The 16,320-nt window shown below is 36.6% G+C and overlaps 1 protein-coding gene across 1 annotated transcript in view; it reads left to right on the top strand.

Annotated features, from left to right (window-relative positions):
• Positions 1–12,816: 12,816 nt before the first annotated feature.
• LOC145666918 (beta-mannosidase-like) overlaps positions 12,817–16,320 on the top strand; it is a 130,525-nt gene continuing 127,021 nt past the window's right edge. The window contains exon 1 of the mRNA XM_081734517.1: positions 12,817–13,078. Coding sequence (XP_081590643.1) covers positions 12,952–13,078 — 127 coding nt within the window. The 5' untranslated portion in view covers positions 12,817–12,951. The remainder of the gene's footprint in view (positions 13,079–16,320) is intronic.

The following is a 16,320-nucleotide window of genomic DNA, read 5'->3' as shown; positions in this document are numbered from 1 at the left end:
TCCGTTGTATTGTATCTGAAACGATCTATTTAGAAAGCTTCTTACAATTTGATCTAATTTGTTTTTGTAAATTCCACATCTTCAACGTTTAACAGGAGAAAATGTACAAAGAGCAGCAGTGGCGATTCCTGAATAACTTTGGGGGGAACCCGTTTGGATATATGAGTTTATTTGTCAGACATCCAAGCAAAAATGCAAACAGATCGTAAATCTTTCAGTTCAACTCAGGCCCGTAGCCAGCCCAAAAATTTAGGGGGGCCCAGTAGAATTTAGGGGGGCCCGACCCAATCATATTATACTTCATGACGATATTATAATTCATTTGCAAGCCTATCGTGAAATTTTATGGGGGCTAGGCAAAGTTTAGGGGGGGCCTTGACCCCCGTGGATACGGGCCTGGTTCAACTCCCACGATTCTGCCTTTTAGGCTAAGAGAGACAGATGATTAAGGCAAGTGAATGATGATAGATGATTTGGTGGAATGAGAATGGGGGAGAAAAAGGAGTTACTCGAAAAAAACACACGTAGATGATGTTGTTCACCACAAACTTAGTTGGTCGAGTATCGAACCAGGGACCCTACGCATCAGAGGTAAGCGCTTTGCCACTGAGCCACCCTGCCCCAAGCAAAGTTTGGAAAGGCGGTGATGAGCCCCCTCAATCCCCGAAACGTCGCCCATGAGAAAGAGAAGACATTACTAATCAATAATTATAATTAAGTTAAACAAAACGATATAAGTGTTATAAATCCTCGGTTTTCGAGAAAAGATCTTTTGTTAACCTAAAAATTAACACCATATGGTAAAAAGCGCCACCTATTCAGATAAAACTAATGTTAAAACATAATCTCATCAAACTGTTCATTACAACCACTGATGTCAACCTGTGGGGAAAAATCCAATTTTGTGGCACTTTTTTTTACTTTAACTTCTCGAATAGTGATAAAGGGCATTTTCATTGAATTTAGTAGCCCATATGGGATTTTTCACACGTTTGCTTCTTTGACGCCAATAAAAACGCTTTATGGACGGGAAGTAGGCCGACGAAACTTTAGTAAATGAGAAATTAGAGCTAATTGTCAAATAATGTTGCTGTAAAATACATGTTACTATGCAAGTTATTTATCCAGTGACTTGAAAATAAAAAAGGAAAGCTCCAATGAACTTACAATACTACTCAGATATATATATATTTTTTTAAATACCAAACAAGATACAACCAGTGGTGCTATTCAGCCGGTGCGCACCGGTTCGGGCGAACCGGTTGTTAAAATATTTCGACTTCGCAGAACCGTTTGTTATACCGAGATAAAACTACATATTAACAAATACACACACATTACGGTACCAAGCCAGGAGTAAAAGAAAGAAGCCAAACAGAGTATGTGTTTAAACCTGGCAGAATCTATTTTCAGAATTTGAAAATTAAACCATGTAGATCGTTTGTTCACGATTGTTCTCATAAAATTTTCGTTTGTTCTCATAAAAGAGAATCCCACACATGCTTGATGGGATCTAAGTCCGTCGAATATGCAGGCCATGCAATATGCGTAATGTCTTCGCTCTCCAGATACTCGGACACAAGATGTGCACGGTGTGGGCGGTCATTGCCATCCATGAACAGGAGTCTGGGCCAAATGCTCCGCGGAAATTGCGCACACGTGTATTGAGAATTTCATCCCAGTACCGTTGTGCTGTCAAAGTGCCATGTTGCACAATATGGAGGTCCATTTTCCCATTCAGCATAATTCCACCCCACACCATAATGCAACCACCGCCATAGGACGGCCGTTCAGCAATGAAGTTTGGATGAAGCGTGTTACTAGCTTTATCCACACTAAAGTCCGACCAGAATATGACGACAGGCTGAATCCCGACTCATCGGAGAACGTTACACGCGCCCACTGGTGTTCCCCCATGCAACATGTTCCTGACACCATGTGTAATGCGCACGTTTGTACTCCAGTTTCAATGGCACACATAGCACAAGCCTTCTTGCATACAATCATGCTCTATTGAGCCGCCGAGGAACAGTTTCACGACTCACGAGTTGTTCTGTAGTCTGAAACAACTCATTGGCCGGTTGAGAGCATGAAGCTTGACGGTTACGTTTGACAGAAATTGTGAGAAATCCGTGCTCGATGGCCTACGTCTTCTTCGGACGGCCTCTCCCATGACGTCTACTGACTTCACCTCCATTTTGGAAGTGACTTCACAGCCTCGACACAACACTTTTGTTCACGTTGAATTCCTGCGCCACTCCCACTTGATATCGGTCCAATTCCAACCGCCCAATTCACCCGCGGTCAAAGTCACTCAAATGTCGTCTACCTGCCATTGCAAGGTGTGACCTCACACAAGAACCACTAACTCAATGTTTGGAGCCTCGGACACTACTGGGCTGGGTGTATGCCTCATGTCATAAGTTGTTCACCGCGCTTGGAACGGTACTGCTTATGCGATAGAGTGAGTGCTCGCCTTGCCTGTGTGTCTCTGTGTATGTGCATGCCACTGACCAGTGTTGAATGGGCCCCACACGTCGCTTATACTACGTTCTCTCGGGTTGCTTAAGTTTTTTTGAGCAGTGTAATTATAAAAGCTTTGCTACAAAAATACCTACACAAACCATAATAAATTCAATGAGCTCCGAAATACAAATTAACAAAATAGCGTATAAGATTCAGAACTACCAAGCAATTGTTACTTAAACAATGGACATATTATATTTCGAGAATCGAGATAAAATGAGAAATGTTTACGATACTTTCCGTCTCGTCTCCATTTCCATCTCCAAAGTGAGACGATAATTTGAGTTAGCCCTGTCCCGTCTTGAATGTAAAATGTTAATTCTCGTCTCAATTTTGGGTTTTGTTTCAGAAACAAGATGAGAAATTCCTCTTCTCGTGAACAACACTAAATAAAACCGAAATATTCTTGCCAAATGTTACATTTCTGGTTCTAATGTTATGCCCTGAGCGATAATCAGCTCGTAACTTTTAATCTTCTATGAGATAATAATAATTATTATTATTACTAATATTATTCCTGAAGATTTGATAGTTCAAGTATTGAAACATTCGAGTATTCAAATATCTAAAGATAATAAAACGTGTGTCATCCCCGATCAATAGCCACCAAAAATTCTAAAGTAAAAAAAAGTACTGGTCGTTCGCGGATCCGATTCAATTGGACTACCTTCAGATTATTGATCTAGCCCCTTGACCACTGAACCACCATTACTATGCAGCAATTGATTCGTCTTTAGTTTGTTTACGAATATAATACACGAACCGTATTTGATTCAAAATAAAGGAGTTTTGTGTTTTGTTTTAATAAATCTAATGTTGATAATTTAGTGAATACAGTGATATTGAGCGAACAGAAAAGAAACTTTATTTAGGCAAGCCGGAAGAAGTAACGCTTTAGATGAATGGTTAGCGTTGTAGTTTCGTAATCCGGCAATCTGTGCTCGATTCTCATCTTTGCCGTTTACACTTTTTAAAATGTTTCATTTACAAGGCTTAGCTCCAGATGTATGCTGCTAAATGAAAGATAAGCTCCAGTAGAGAAATTCAGAGATGATGCAATCCTAAAAATAAAGAAAGAAAATGAATGGAGAAAATGAGTCACAGAGTTAATTCTGTTAATGGCTCTATATTTGATATTTACTGTTAATTTCGTGCATTTTTTAAATTGTTGTTTATTGACACTATATTCTCCTCTTTTCTCCTTGTCTCAATGTGTAAATTTGTACAAATATTAAAAAAAACCTCAGTTATATTTGCAACCTTAGTACGGGTAAGTTCTCCAACTCGTTTAAGTGTTATCGAATTTTGCATTTTTAATATTTACAAATAAATTATTCCATATCAATATTTAGCATCTTCAAAAGTCATTTAACGAATAATGAAATCACACAAGTTCTTCTTTCGAAGTAACATTACTTATCAATCAGTGGGAGCTCAGGCCCTTTTAGACCCCCAAAATTTTCATTAGGGGCTGGGTTCTTTCCCTGAATTAACAATCCATACTTTAATTGATTTGCAGGTAGGACTACTGTTAATAGTTTTAGAACTCAGCGCAAGGCTTTGTGTTTACTTTAAAAAATAAACTAATACTTATACCGCATAATCTATCCGTGTATTATTTGATATGCATATATGTATAGTCAGTTTAAGTAAGTTAACTTGTTTATATAATCCCTCATTTCAGTTAATTATAAGATTATTTAAGTCTCATCGACGCATCTGGTGTTCGTATATTTTTTTTTTTTTCTGGTACTGTGCTGTGTACTGTGAGTACAAGTATGCAAAGACTCCCTTTTGCATTTCGTCAGCCAGCGTTTTGCCTCACTCTTGCACAAAAACTTTCTTTACAATTTGTTCTTTCAACAGATAGTGGCAACTTCATGTTGCTGTTCTAGCTGCTCTACCAGGCGCAATTAAACTTGGAGCGGGCGTTAGTTGGGTTGTCTAACTCACGGATTTTGTACCTCAAGAATTTATGTGACCCACTGTACATAGATTTTCGCTTGCTACCATGCATAGATTCACCCTCTAACGCTATAAACGATATTTTACGCCTGAATTGATGCCTGCAAGAGAATGATGGTGGAAGAATAGGTGTAATGGGAATGTAGGAGAAAACGAGAGTACCCCGAGAAAACCCGAGGATACGATGTTGCCCACCATTACTTAGCTGATCTCGAACCAGGGACCTGGGATCGGTTGCCCACCATTACTAGAATTAAGCGCTCTACCACTGAGCCACTGTGCCTTCTCACCCTACTTCAAAGTAAAGAAATGAGTAAAATAAAATAATAAATAAGAGAAATCTCTTGAGCGTTGTCTCTGTGGATATGAGTGAAATAACTTACAAAAGGCAACTCTTTCCTCGTTAATCCTGTAAGTTCGTAGGCCGACTAACACGTACCTTTTTGCATAAACTTCAACTTAAATGTCATCAGGACTTCCACCAGTCAGCTTGATGGTTCCGAAAATTATGGATTCGACACTGATAGTCGTTCTCCCGGGTATTATGCTACTTTTTTTATGCATGCATTTTACCTTCTGCCCCAAAGGCTAGTCTTCTCAAGCGGAAATTAAATATTTTAAAAAACAAGTAAGAAAATGAGTTAAATAAATAAATAAGGAAAAGCAAAGCTGGATTTGACACTAATATCCGAGAGAACTCCTCTTCGCTACATGGTTTGGTGGTTATCGTACGATCCTCTGGCACGGGAAACCCAGGTTCTCTTCCCGGAGGCAGCTTATTTGATTCGGGTTTTCCGAAAATCTATAGGTCCACGTCTCGTATAGTCTTGCTGCAGAACGTAACGTTGAACTCCAATCCACCACCACTAATATGTCCATCGTCCCAGGTAGTCATCCTCTCCTTTTATGCTACATTTTGACCCCTCTCCAAACTCGCGCTGACGGAAAAAAAGGAAAAGAAAAGAAAAAGAAAACGGCTTTGTATGTGATTAAATCTGGTAAATGTTTACCTGCGTACAAAATCTGGTGGCTCTAGGTGAATTCTTCTTATGTGAAAATTTGGTGGCAAACAGACACAGACAGACATACATAAATATAGATGTAATATTTTTGTGTTGGAAAGTATTTTCACTTTGTTTAAATGAAGCAAGGATAACGAACATATTAGATTTTATATTTCAAGAAAAGAAAACGGACTATATGAAAGCCGAGATGGACCGAACCCAGAAGCTCCCGGCGTGCAAAGCTGTAGAACATAGCCTCTGTTGTAGAGCCGAGCCTGTCCCTGGTGAAGCCCGGCCATCAAGTATAGCAATCTTTGGCTCTTAGGGTATGGGTTACTTTACTTGTCCATCAAATTTCATTCAGACCCGGCCAGTAGTTTCCGATAAATAAAGTAGCACATACAAGACGAACCCAGCCTGTCCCTGATCAAGCCCAGACATAAAGTATAGAGATTTTTATTCCTTAAATGATGGGTTATTTAGCCACCGAATTTCGTTCAGAACTGGCCAGCAGTTACCAAGAAATAAAGTACTATATCTACTATATCTACACACACGTATATATATACATTAGGAGTGGAATCAGGAGCGGATTAACACAGCTCTTCCAATAGAAATATATATATTTTTCGAGTCGAGACATCACTTTTACGGCACGTTTTCGAGTCGATGGGTCTCAAATCTTGTCTCGTGCGCATCCCTAATCTGGAGGCCCAGGGCTATAAAATATGTGGCCCATGCTGACTTTGCTTTTTTAAAAACAGATTTAAGCTCATTTATTAAGACAATACAAGTAACAAACGAAGAAATTTGTTTCATATTTTTGGTCATATTTTATCTTATGATGTTAATTTCTCTTATCATTCTTTTTAGGTAGCCAATTGAGATTTTGATCACAATGGAAGCCCCCATCCACCTGGAGGACCGGATCTACAGCCCCCTAAGCCTCCCTTAATCCTGCCCTGAGTGAAACTATTAGTTCTCATGTGCTCACGCTGGTACCCAATAATGGAGCACCATCATTTTTCCTGGAAACTCTGGGAAACCTCTTGATGGCTAGGTTTCTCGTACAAAATCTCGCTCAAGATCCATAGTCCTTCGATATATAGGATGTTTCAAAATAACACCGACAACGTTCGGGGGGTGATTCCTGATACCAAGAGAAGACGAAAAATATAGACCAACCTGGGTGCACAAATGATTCCTTTCGGAGTTATAGACTGCCGAAAACATGAAAAAATGAACTTTAAAGGTCCATAGCTCCAATTCTATTGATCTACCGTAGGAACTAGTATATGCCCTATCCAAATATCTATGTTTCAGAATCCTGCGGTACTTGCGCAACAATTTTTAAAGAGGTAGTTGGCGAGTACTTCAAATTATATGCCGGTAGCCAAACTCCCTCTATAAAAATTGTTGCGTGAGTACCTTAGGATTCCGAAACCTGTATTCCTGGATAGTGTACATATTAGTTCCTAAGTGAAGTCTTGACCCGACTACGGTAGGTCCCATAGTTTTGGAACTATGGACCTTTGAAGTTACTTATTTCTTGTTTCCGGCAGCCTATTAACTACGAAAGGAAGCATTTGTGCACCCAGATTGGTCTATACTTTTCGTCTTATTTTGCTGTCAGGAATCACTTCCCAAACAAGATGAATTTCAAGATGGCGGACAGTGTGTTGGACAGTATAAATGGGTCCCATATGTCAGGTAATTTTACAGTTAATACTAAATGTGGGAAATGTAAAAGAGTATTGAAAAACGGCATAAAGTGTGATAGATGCAAGGAGTTCTTTCATTTTGGCAAGTGCAGTGCAGTTGACAAAAATTCCAATATTTTAAGCTGGTCTTGCATGTCGTGTAGTAGCTGTGAAAAAACAAATGACAATCAACTTAGTGAGATATCAATTTCAGCTGAGGTTGTTTCAAATCTTCATGAGGAACTGCATTCATTACGTAAAGTTGTCGAACTCTTAGCGCAAGATATCCAGCAACTGCAACACCAAGATCAATTTCAACAATTGGGTCAAGAATCGTTTAGTACAAGGCAAAATAGAAAGACCTGGAGCGACATCGTAAGGATTACGGCCGAAGTTCCAAATGCTACTAGTGAACCTAATAACAGCGCGAAGATACCATCTTTTTCCAGTTGGAAATCACAATACAGGGTTTTCATAAAGTCTGGACGGATTTAATTTGCTTATAATTTTCATAAAAATGCTCATAATAAAGTCAAATAAAGTGCAAACGGTAGCGGAAGGATTAAAATTTTTAGTTGGCAACACTGTTAGATAAGCGGCAACTCTGAACACGTTGAGAGAGGGAGAGGGAGGGCAAGGGTCAATTTCTTACCAAATTCCATCCATTGTTGTTTTCATTGTTGTTTCAATGCGACTTCTGGCTTTGGGGTCATGTGAAATCGGAAGTTTATGCAAAGAAGCCAAGTGGTTTGGAGAACTTAAAGGACAAAATCAGGGCGTCTGTGGCTGGCATTTCGGATCAAACACGGCGGAGCGCTGTGAGTGGATTCCAGCGCCGCCTACGCGATTGTGTGGCCGTAAATGGCGCCCAGTTGGAGGTGTGGCAGTGAATGAACTGAGCTGGTGCAGATTACAGGTAAAAATTTAATCCTTCCGCTACCGTTTGCACTTTATTTGATTTCAATATGAGCATTTTTATGTAAATTATAAGCGAATTAAATCCGTCCAGACTTTATGAAAACCCTGTATAGTGGAAATACTAGCCCTCCGAAAACCATTTGTAGCCCTGTTCACAACGTAAGTGCAAGAGCAAATTGCCAATGGAGTGTCAAAGCTGCAGAAAGACACGACACTGTGTGCAACTCAAATACTAAGGGTACACTACTGGGTAATAAAGTATCAGGTCTACAATACGATTATAATGTTGAAACAAAAAACAGATTCAGTGAGTTAAGTGGCCAGTGTGATAGTGTAAAGCAAGTTAGCCTAGGAAATAGGCCTATTCAAGTGCGACGTGTAGATCGTTTAAACCAGCAGTATCGCCCAAGATTTCCGTCACAGGATTCAAGCAGTAAGTCATGTTTTGGTGTTGAAAATGAAAACTCAATTTCAGTAAATCGGGTAAAAAAGTGCAAGGGAAGGTATTCATTCTAGGAGATAGTCACGGTCGTGGTCTTGCTTCCAGATTAATGCAGGAGCGTGATGATATGAACGTAGTAGGTATTGTGAAGCCTGGTGCAAAACTAAATAACGTTGTAAATTCATGTGTGGACCAGAAATCATTCTCAGATACTGATACTGTTGTACTTATAGGAGGTACTAATGATGTGTCAAAAGTGAGTCTGAAGATGCTGTCCGTGTTTTGAAGACTACACTCAGCACTCTTACTCATACAAATGTAATAGTAGTTAATCTACCACACCGGCATGATCTATCGAAGTGTTCTTGTGTTAACTCAGAAGTACATAAAACAAATAGCATCATTAGTAAAGTTTGTAGTCGATTTAAAAATGTACAGTTACTAGATGTAAGTAGTCTTCCACGAGAATTTCACACCCATCATGGTTTACATTTGAATAATCTAGGAAAGCGTCATGTATGTGAAAATTTAAGTAATATGATTACGGCTCAGAACAGGAACAGGGATCCCATTCCTCTTACTTTCCCCCGTACAGGTCTTAGCAATGATAATACAGTATCGTTTGCAGCCGGACAAAATAACGTAAAAAATGTAACTTTTTTAGCACACCAGATGGAAAATCCGAATCCAAGATAGCTAATACAATAAGTATTTTTCATCAGAATGTACAAGGGATCCAGAATAAACTCGAATACTTTGATGTACTTTTAGCTGATGATTTGAAAGAATGTAAGGTTATTTGTCTTGGTGAACAATGGTTAAATGATACACTTATCAAGGAGGTCAATTTTGAAAACTTTAATCTTATCACTAAATTCTCTCGTGTTTCACACGAACGTGGAGGTGTATGCATCTTTGTTCACAACAGTTTAAAAGCTTCTGAAATAGATATCACAAAATTTACCTGTGAATTTGACTTTGAAGCTGTAGCCATTAAATTACCAAGTGTTAACATTTGTATTAGATGCATTTATAGTTCGCCATCCGGCATATTTACTGTTTTCTTAAAGAAACTCGAAAGTCTTTTGGACTTCATACGAAAAGACTGAAAAAATGACCATCTGTGGTGATATTAATGTAAATTGGATAGTGGAAGCAAAAAAGAAATCCGATCTACGAGATCTGCTGAATGTGTATAATCTCCAAGCGCTAGTGGATGTACCAACACGTCAAAATAAAAGTGCGCTAGATCAGTTCATCATTAGTAAAAACCAATTTGCCTATAACTTTGAAGTATTTGATCCCGGTTTCTCTGATCATGATGCGATTATTCTAAAAATCACTTTAAACAATACCACTGTTCTTAAGTCTAAAGTATACACAGTTATAAAGAGAATTTTCTCCAGTCATAATATGGAATATCTAAATTTCTTGCTTTCTCACGAGTCTTGGAATGGCATATATAATACGTCTAACACTGAATGTAAGTTTAAATACTTCTTTGAAACTTTCTTACATTACTTCAATATGGCGTTTCCAAAAGTTACTCGTAAAATCCGGACGTCGTCCACTAAATCGTGGTTAACTAAAGGCATTAAAATTTCTAAAAGTAACCTATTTAGATATAATAGATTACTCAAAATAAATACATCACTTCCTCACAGGTTTCGAAATTATATTTTTAAGTACAGGAAAATATACAGAAGAGTAATTAAAACAGCTAAATTACTATCAAATAGCTCCACAATACTTAATTCTACTAATAAAGCTAAAACTATGTGGAAAATCTTAAATGGTGGAACAAACAACAAAAAGAGCGACTTTCAGTATGTTAAAGTTGGGGACGAAATTATTAAAGAACCTAAGCGGATTTCAGATGTCTTCAATGATCATTTTCTAGATAGTGTACCATTACCTGACCCCATACAAGCGAGTTATGACGACTCGATGAAATTTCCAATGCATTCACATACGATTTTTTTTAATTCCAGCAACAGTAGAGGAGTTATGGAAAATATTGAGTAGGATGTCTAATTCGGGATCTTCAGGTTTTGATGAAGTTCCAGTGACTGTTATTAAATTTTGTTTTCCTTTCATTGTAAATCATCTCTGTTATTTAGTAAACCTATCTCTTGAGAAAGGATATTTTCCATCAGTGTTAAAAGTGGCAAAAGTAACTCTTCTCCATAAAAAGGGGAGTATGCATGATGTAAGAAATTATCGCCCAGTCTCCATTCTTTCCACGTTTTCAAAAATTTTTGAATATGTGATGAAGTCACGACTCTGCAATTTTTTGAAGTCATGTAACTTACTATCACCATCACAACATGGCTTTCAAAATAAGAAAAGTATTGAAACAGCCTTGTTTGATTACTTGTCCAATATAGCTCTTGAATTAAAAAACAGTAAATATGTTGTTGGCCTGTTCATCGACTTATCCAAAGCTTTTGATACAATTGATCATGCTATTCTTTTAAGCAAGTTGTATGCTTATGGTATTAGAGGAGTAGCTCACAACTGGTTTCTCTCTTATTTATCCAGTAGGCAACAAGCGGTACAAATATCAAGATTAGCTGCAGATGGGTTTCAAACAACTTGTTCGTCTTTATCAACTGTAATCAGAGGTGTTCCTCAAGGTTCCATTTTGGGTCCTATTCTCTTCCTGATATATATAAATGACTTGTTAGAATTTATGCATCCAGCAAAATGTATTCTATATGCTGATGACATCAGTATGATAATATCAGGAAAATCAATTGAAGTTGAGAGGAAATCTGACATTTTTACGAAGAAATTAGTAAAATGGTTAACAGCGAATAGATTAATTATAAATCATGATAAATCGATCCTCTTACATTTTCATTTTCCAGGAAAACCGCGTATATCACCTAGAATAAAAATATCTTCTAACTTACTCCAATATTCTTGCATAACAAAGCTTTTAGGTATAATCATAAGTGATGATCTTTCATGGTCTGCTCATATCTCCACTTTAAACAAGAAACTAAGTTTGCGTGTGTTTTGCCTTATACAAACTTCAAGGTGCTGTGTCGAGAGAAGCACTTCTTAGCTTTTACTATGCCAAGTTTAATTCATTAATTAACTTCGGCATAATACACTGGGGATCTGCTGAAAATAGTTTAAGCACTTTCCGATTGCAAAAGAAAGCGATTAGAATAATTTTTGGATTACCCACAAAATCGACATGTAAAAAGGTTTTCATAGAAGCAAAAATTTTAACACTCTCCAGCTTATACATCTATAAATCTATTCTTTTTACTGTGAAAAACAAGCATCTTTTTTATCTTTAACAAAAATGAACATAGCCATAATACAAGACAAGGTAGTGACATATTTGTGATGCATCAAAAATATGCTAATATAAGCAAAACCGTGTACATGAATTGTGTCAGATTGTATAATAAACTTCTTCTGTACTTGAAAAATATGACCAATGTTTCCATTCTTGGTAAGACTTTATATAATCTATTCACTGAAAAGTGCTATTATACAATTAAAGAATATTTAAATGACTCATTGACTGAAGAGTTGGTTACAGATACTTACCCGTGAGTACATGCCTGGTGTGGTACAAACAGTTACCTAATTAGATGTAAATTGTCATGTTTTTATACTTAATATATCCTATTATGTGGTTTTGGAAATATGCATGATGTATACCTCTGGTACTTGACAATATTGTATGTTTTTTTTCTTTCCTTTCTGACAACTGTAACGCTTACATGAGAATTTCTCATGCTTTGTAAGCTAATGAAGCAGGCAAATAAATGAAATGAAACATTGTTGGTGTTGTTTTGAAACACCCTGTATATACTGTGTATAATATACTCCTCAAAATTCTAGTGGACCCCTCATTGTCTCCCACCCACCCCTCACAAAAAATCTAGCTACGCTACTGATGTACACCTACGGAACAAGTTACTGTTTAGATGTTACACAATATTTCTGGCCTAATTTTCCCTTCATTTCCTCATATTATTTAATAGTCATCATAGTAATACTGAACACTCTCCAACGTTTATTATAACCCATGGTCTTTATGCGATGACAATAAGTACTAGGCTTTAATACCATTAAAAACGCATATAGCAAACACTCCACACTGTATTTTATCAGCAACCCATTAAATTGCTAATGTCACAGTTGAAGGCAGTACATCAATAGCACAATCAAGCTCGTTACACCATGAACAAGAAGGTCGGAGTCCGCGATGCGACGCTTCATCATGCGGTCAGTTGATATATATATACATACAGAACACAGGCGGCCGAGGCTGAGCCCATGAACTTACTTACGATTGCGAGCAGTCAGTTTGAATTGGAACGTGGAGCGAGTGGGATGTGTTGTGTTATGCTGCGAGTGAGAGTGTTGAAGCATGACATCGCTTGGATCACTTTCTTTTCTTCTTTTAGCCTGCGGTTGCTTTGTCAACTGTGAAGTTCGAGTTAGTTTAGATTCTGTGCGGACGGACGGGACGTGGACTGCAAGAAACTCTAACGGAAGTAAGTAAATATGGTACTCATTAGGCAAATAAACTGCCAAGTCCAAACACAGCGTTAAAACTAGGATTAAATGAAAAAAAAAAAAGGTAACAAATCAGGGTATTTTAAATTTCTATTGGAATTTTTAAATTCCAATGTCAAATCATTTTAGATGGAGCTTTTAGCCATAACAAATAGATTTGAAGCTCCCCTCTGATACTTAAAAGCAGAATAATTTTTGTTAAATCAAACAGTATAGTACACATACAGAATGGTGGAGAACTTCTGTTTCAATTGTAATTAGTGACGTAACTAGGGGAGGAACGGGGCTTGTACCCCGGGCGCCGGATTGGGAGGGTGCAAAATTCGGCAAATATTTGGAGGAGCGCTTTGGTTTTGTTGATGAGGGGGGTACTAATGCGAGTTCTTGCCCCAGGCGACAACTAACGTAGTTACGTTTCCGATTGTAATATCGAAACTTAAGTTGATCCCGCTTCCCCTCCCCCCGGTGATTTACAGTTATTAAAATACGCTTTTCGAATTGCTGGTCGTCAAATAAATTTGTACTCATGGAAACAATTTTCACACAAGCAGATATTTGTCTTTAAAGAAGCTCAACTTTAAAAATCTTAACGAAAATTACAAGTAAACATTTCAGCGTTTTTGAATTGTCTTTAGGAAAAGATAATCTCATGTTGACTTTAATAATAATAATCTTTATAAATGACAGTACAGCCGTAGAGCCATTAATTGGTCACATTTTTAAAAAGAAAAAAAAGTACATCAAGTAACGAATCATGCAAAAAAATATTACAAAAATATAAAATAAGTAAACAAAAAAGAAAAAAACACGATACAACATTAAATATTAATTCATATGACATAAAACATAATTATATTGACAGTAGAATATTCTGTACATGCATTGAACTGCACAAAGCGTAAGATTCATTCATTACAAATACACTTAACATATGAGTTTTTAATGATGTATATATATATATATATATATATATATATATATATATATATATATATAGTACTATAAGTTTTCTGTGCAATCTCTTATATATTGGGGTACCAATCACAATATCATTATATGAAGGAAGTAGGTAATTTCTAGGACTGTGAGATGGAATTCTGATATACAACAGACCAATCAGTTCTATCTTACCATGAATTTATTATGAGCAAATTAGATCTCTCGTAAATTTCTTCTTTTACCAAGAGAGAGTAAAATAATTTTAAAAGAATAGCATCATTATTTAAATCATTGAATTTAAAATTAAAATTAGGGTCAAGAAAAGAACGAAATTTCAACAGCTTCAATAGGTTAAGGGATCAAAATCAAGTTCTTGTTCCATATTTAGATCTAAGATGAGCACAAGTAAATACATCTTTAAGGTATATAGACCTAAGGTCCTTCTGACTTTTGACAAAATTTTATCAATATGATCATTAAACAATGATTTATTTATTCATTACAATACCCAGATCTTGGATAGCTGAAACCATTTCCATTTTATGATAATCAGTTTTGTAATAATAATACTACTAATAATATAAATGAAAGTTTTAAGTTTTACGTCTCATAATTATGCCGGCTAGGCTAAAGGCAGACGGTGATGATGAGAAATGAATGAAATAAGTGGAAGGAAACGGGAGAACCCCGAGATAACACACACATACGGTGTTTGTCCACCGCAAAGTTCACTTGGCGCGAGCTGGGATCGAAGGAGGATCCCATGCACCAGAGGTGAACGCTCTGCTATTGAGCCAACTAGGCCCCGAGATGAAATTGCAGTAGCTTCAATAGGTTAAGGGATCAAAATCAAGTTCTTGTTCCATATTCAGATCTGACTTAAGTACAATTCTATAAATTTACAAGTAAATACATCTTTAAGCTCTATAGACCTAAGGTCCTTCTGACTTTTGACAAAATTTTATCACTATGTTCATTAAACAAAAATGTACGGTATTATCCACTACAATGCCTAGATCTTAGATACCTGAAATTATTTACATTTTATGATAATAAGTTTCATAATAATAAATAATAATAATAATAATAATAATAATAATAATAATAATAATAATAATAATAATAATAATAATAATAATAATAATAATAATAATAATAATAATATAGGGTATCCAATATACAATGCAACCCGGAGTTTGAAATAGTAGAACTTTTGAACTTGAAAAGATTCACAAATAATAGTTATTCCAAAATGAAGTTTTGTTCATACATATATTTTTAAACTAGGAAGCAACGATTAAAGTGCAGTAGGAACCACACAGCGTTACCAGATGTAACCGAAGGTGTAAACCATTTTTTTTTTCAAAACACCTAAATTGACATAACTCATACGTATGGATGTTCTGTCGGTAATTTTCAGTTTGTTTAGTTGGAGCAGCTTAGAAACTATGGAGCAGAAAAAAGAACTTTTCATTTCCACAGATACCTAATTGGATGAGGCCTCTGTAAGGGGGAACTCGGGAAATCGTAGTTTTTATAAATTAACACTCTGAATTGGCAACATTGCTGATGTTTCAGTGCATCAAAACGTGTGTTAAGGATCTGTCTACATTATGCAATTCCTGAAAACAACGAAAAAAAAAAAAAACTTTGAAATTATCATAATAAAACTTTTACTTACATGCAGACGGGAACACTGGTATTATCACGAAATGAGTTTTCAGCTCTACAGCAGATGCTGGAAGTGCCCCCTATTTTGATTCAAACACTGGTTCACACGTTTCATCATGTTGACAGGAACTTTACGAAGAGTACAAGTGTTAATGTTCTCAATGGCACTGCGAATGTTCTTTTCTAGGTCTTGTATAGTTCGAGGATTGTTCTTGTATACCTCTTGCTTCAAGTAGCTCCATAGAAATGAATAGCAGTGTTGCCGGGTGCATGTAAGTAAACGTTTTATCATGATAATTTCAAAGTTTCTTTTTGGTTGTTTTCAGGAATTGCATAACGTGTACAAATCCTTAACACACCTTTTGATGCACTGAAACATCAGCAATGTTGCCAATTCAGAGTGTTAATTTATGAAAACTACGATTTCCCTAGTTCACCCTTACAGAAGCCTCATCGGATTAGTTATTCACAATGAAAAACTCTTTTCTCTGCTCCATAGTTTCTAAACTACTTCAATTAAACGAACTGAAAATTACTTACAGAATATCCATAATATGAATTATTAGTCAATTTATGTAATTTGCAAAAAAATTGATATACACCTTCGGTT

The sequence above is a fragment of the Thermobia domestica genome, chromosome 12 (genome assembly GCF_964235325.1).
Source record: "Thermobia domestica chromosome 12, izTheDome1.hap1.1, whole genome shotgun sequence".
NCBI classification, from domain to species: domain Eukaryota; kingdom Metazoa; phylum Arthropoda; class Insecta; order Zygentoma; family Lepismatidae; genus Thermobia; species Thermobia domestica.
This window is presented reverse-complemented; position numbering and strand designations above follow the sequence as displayed.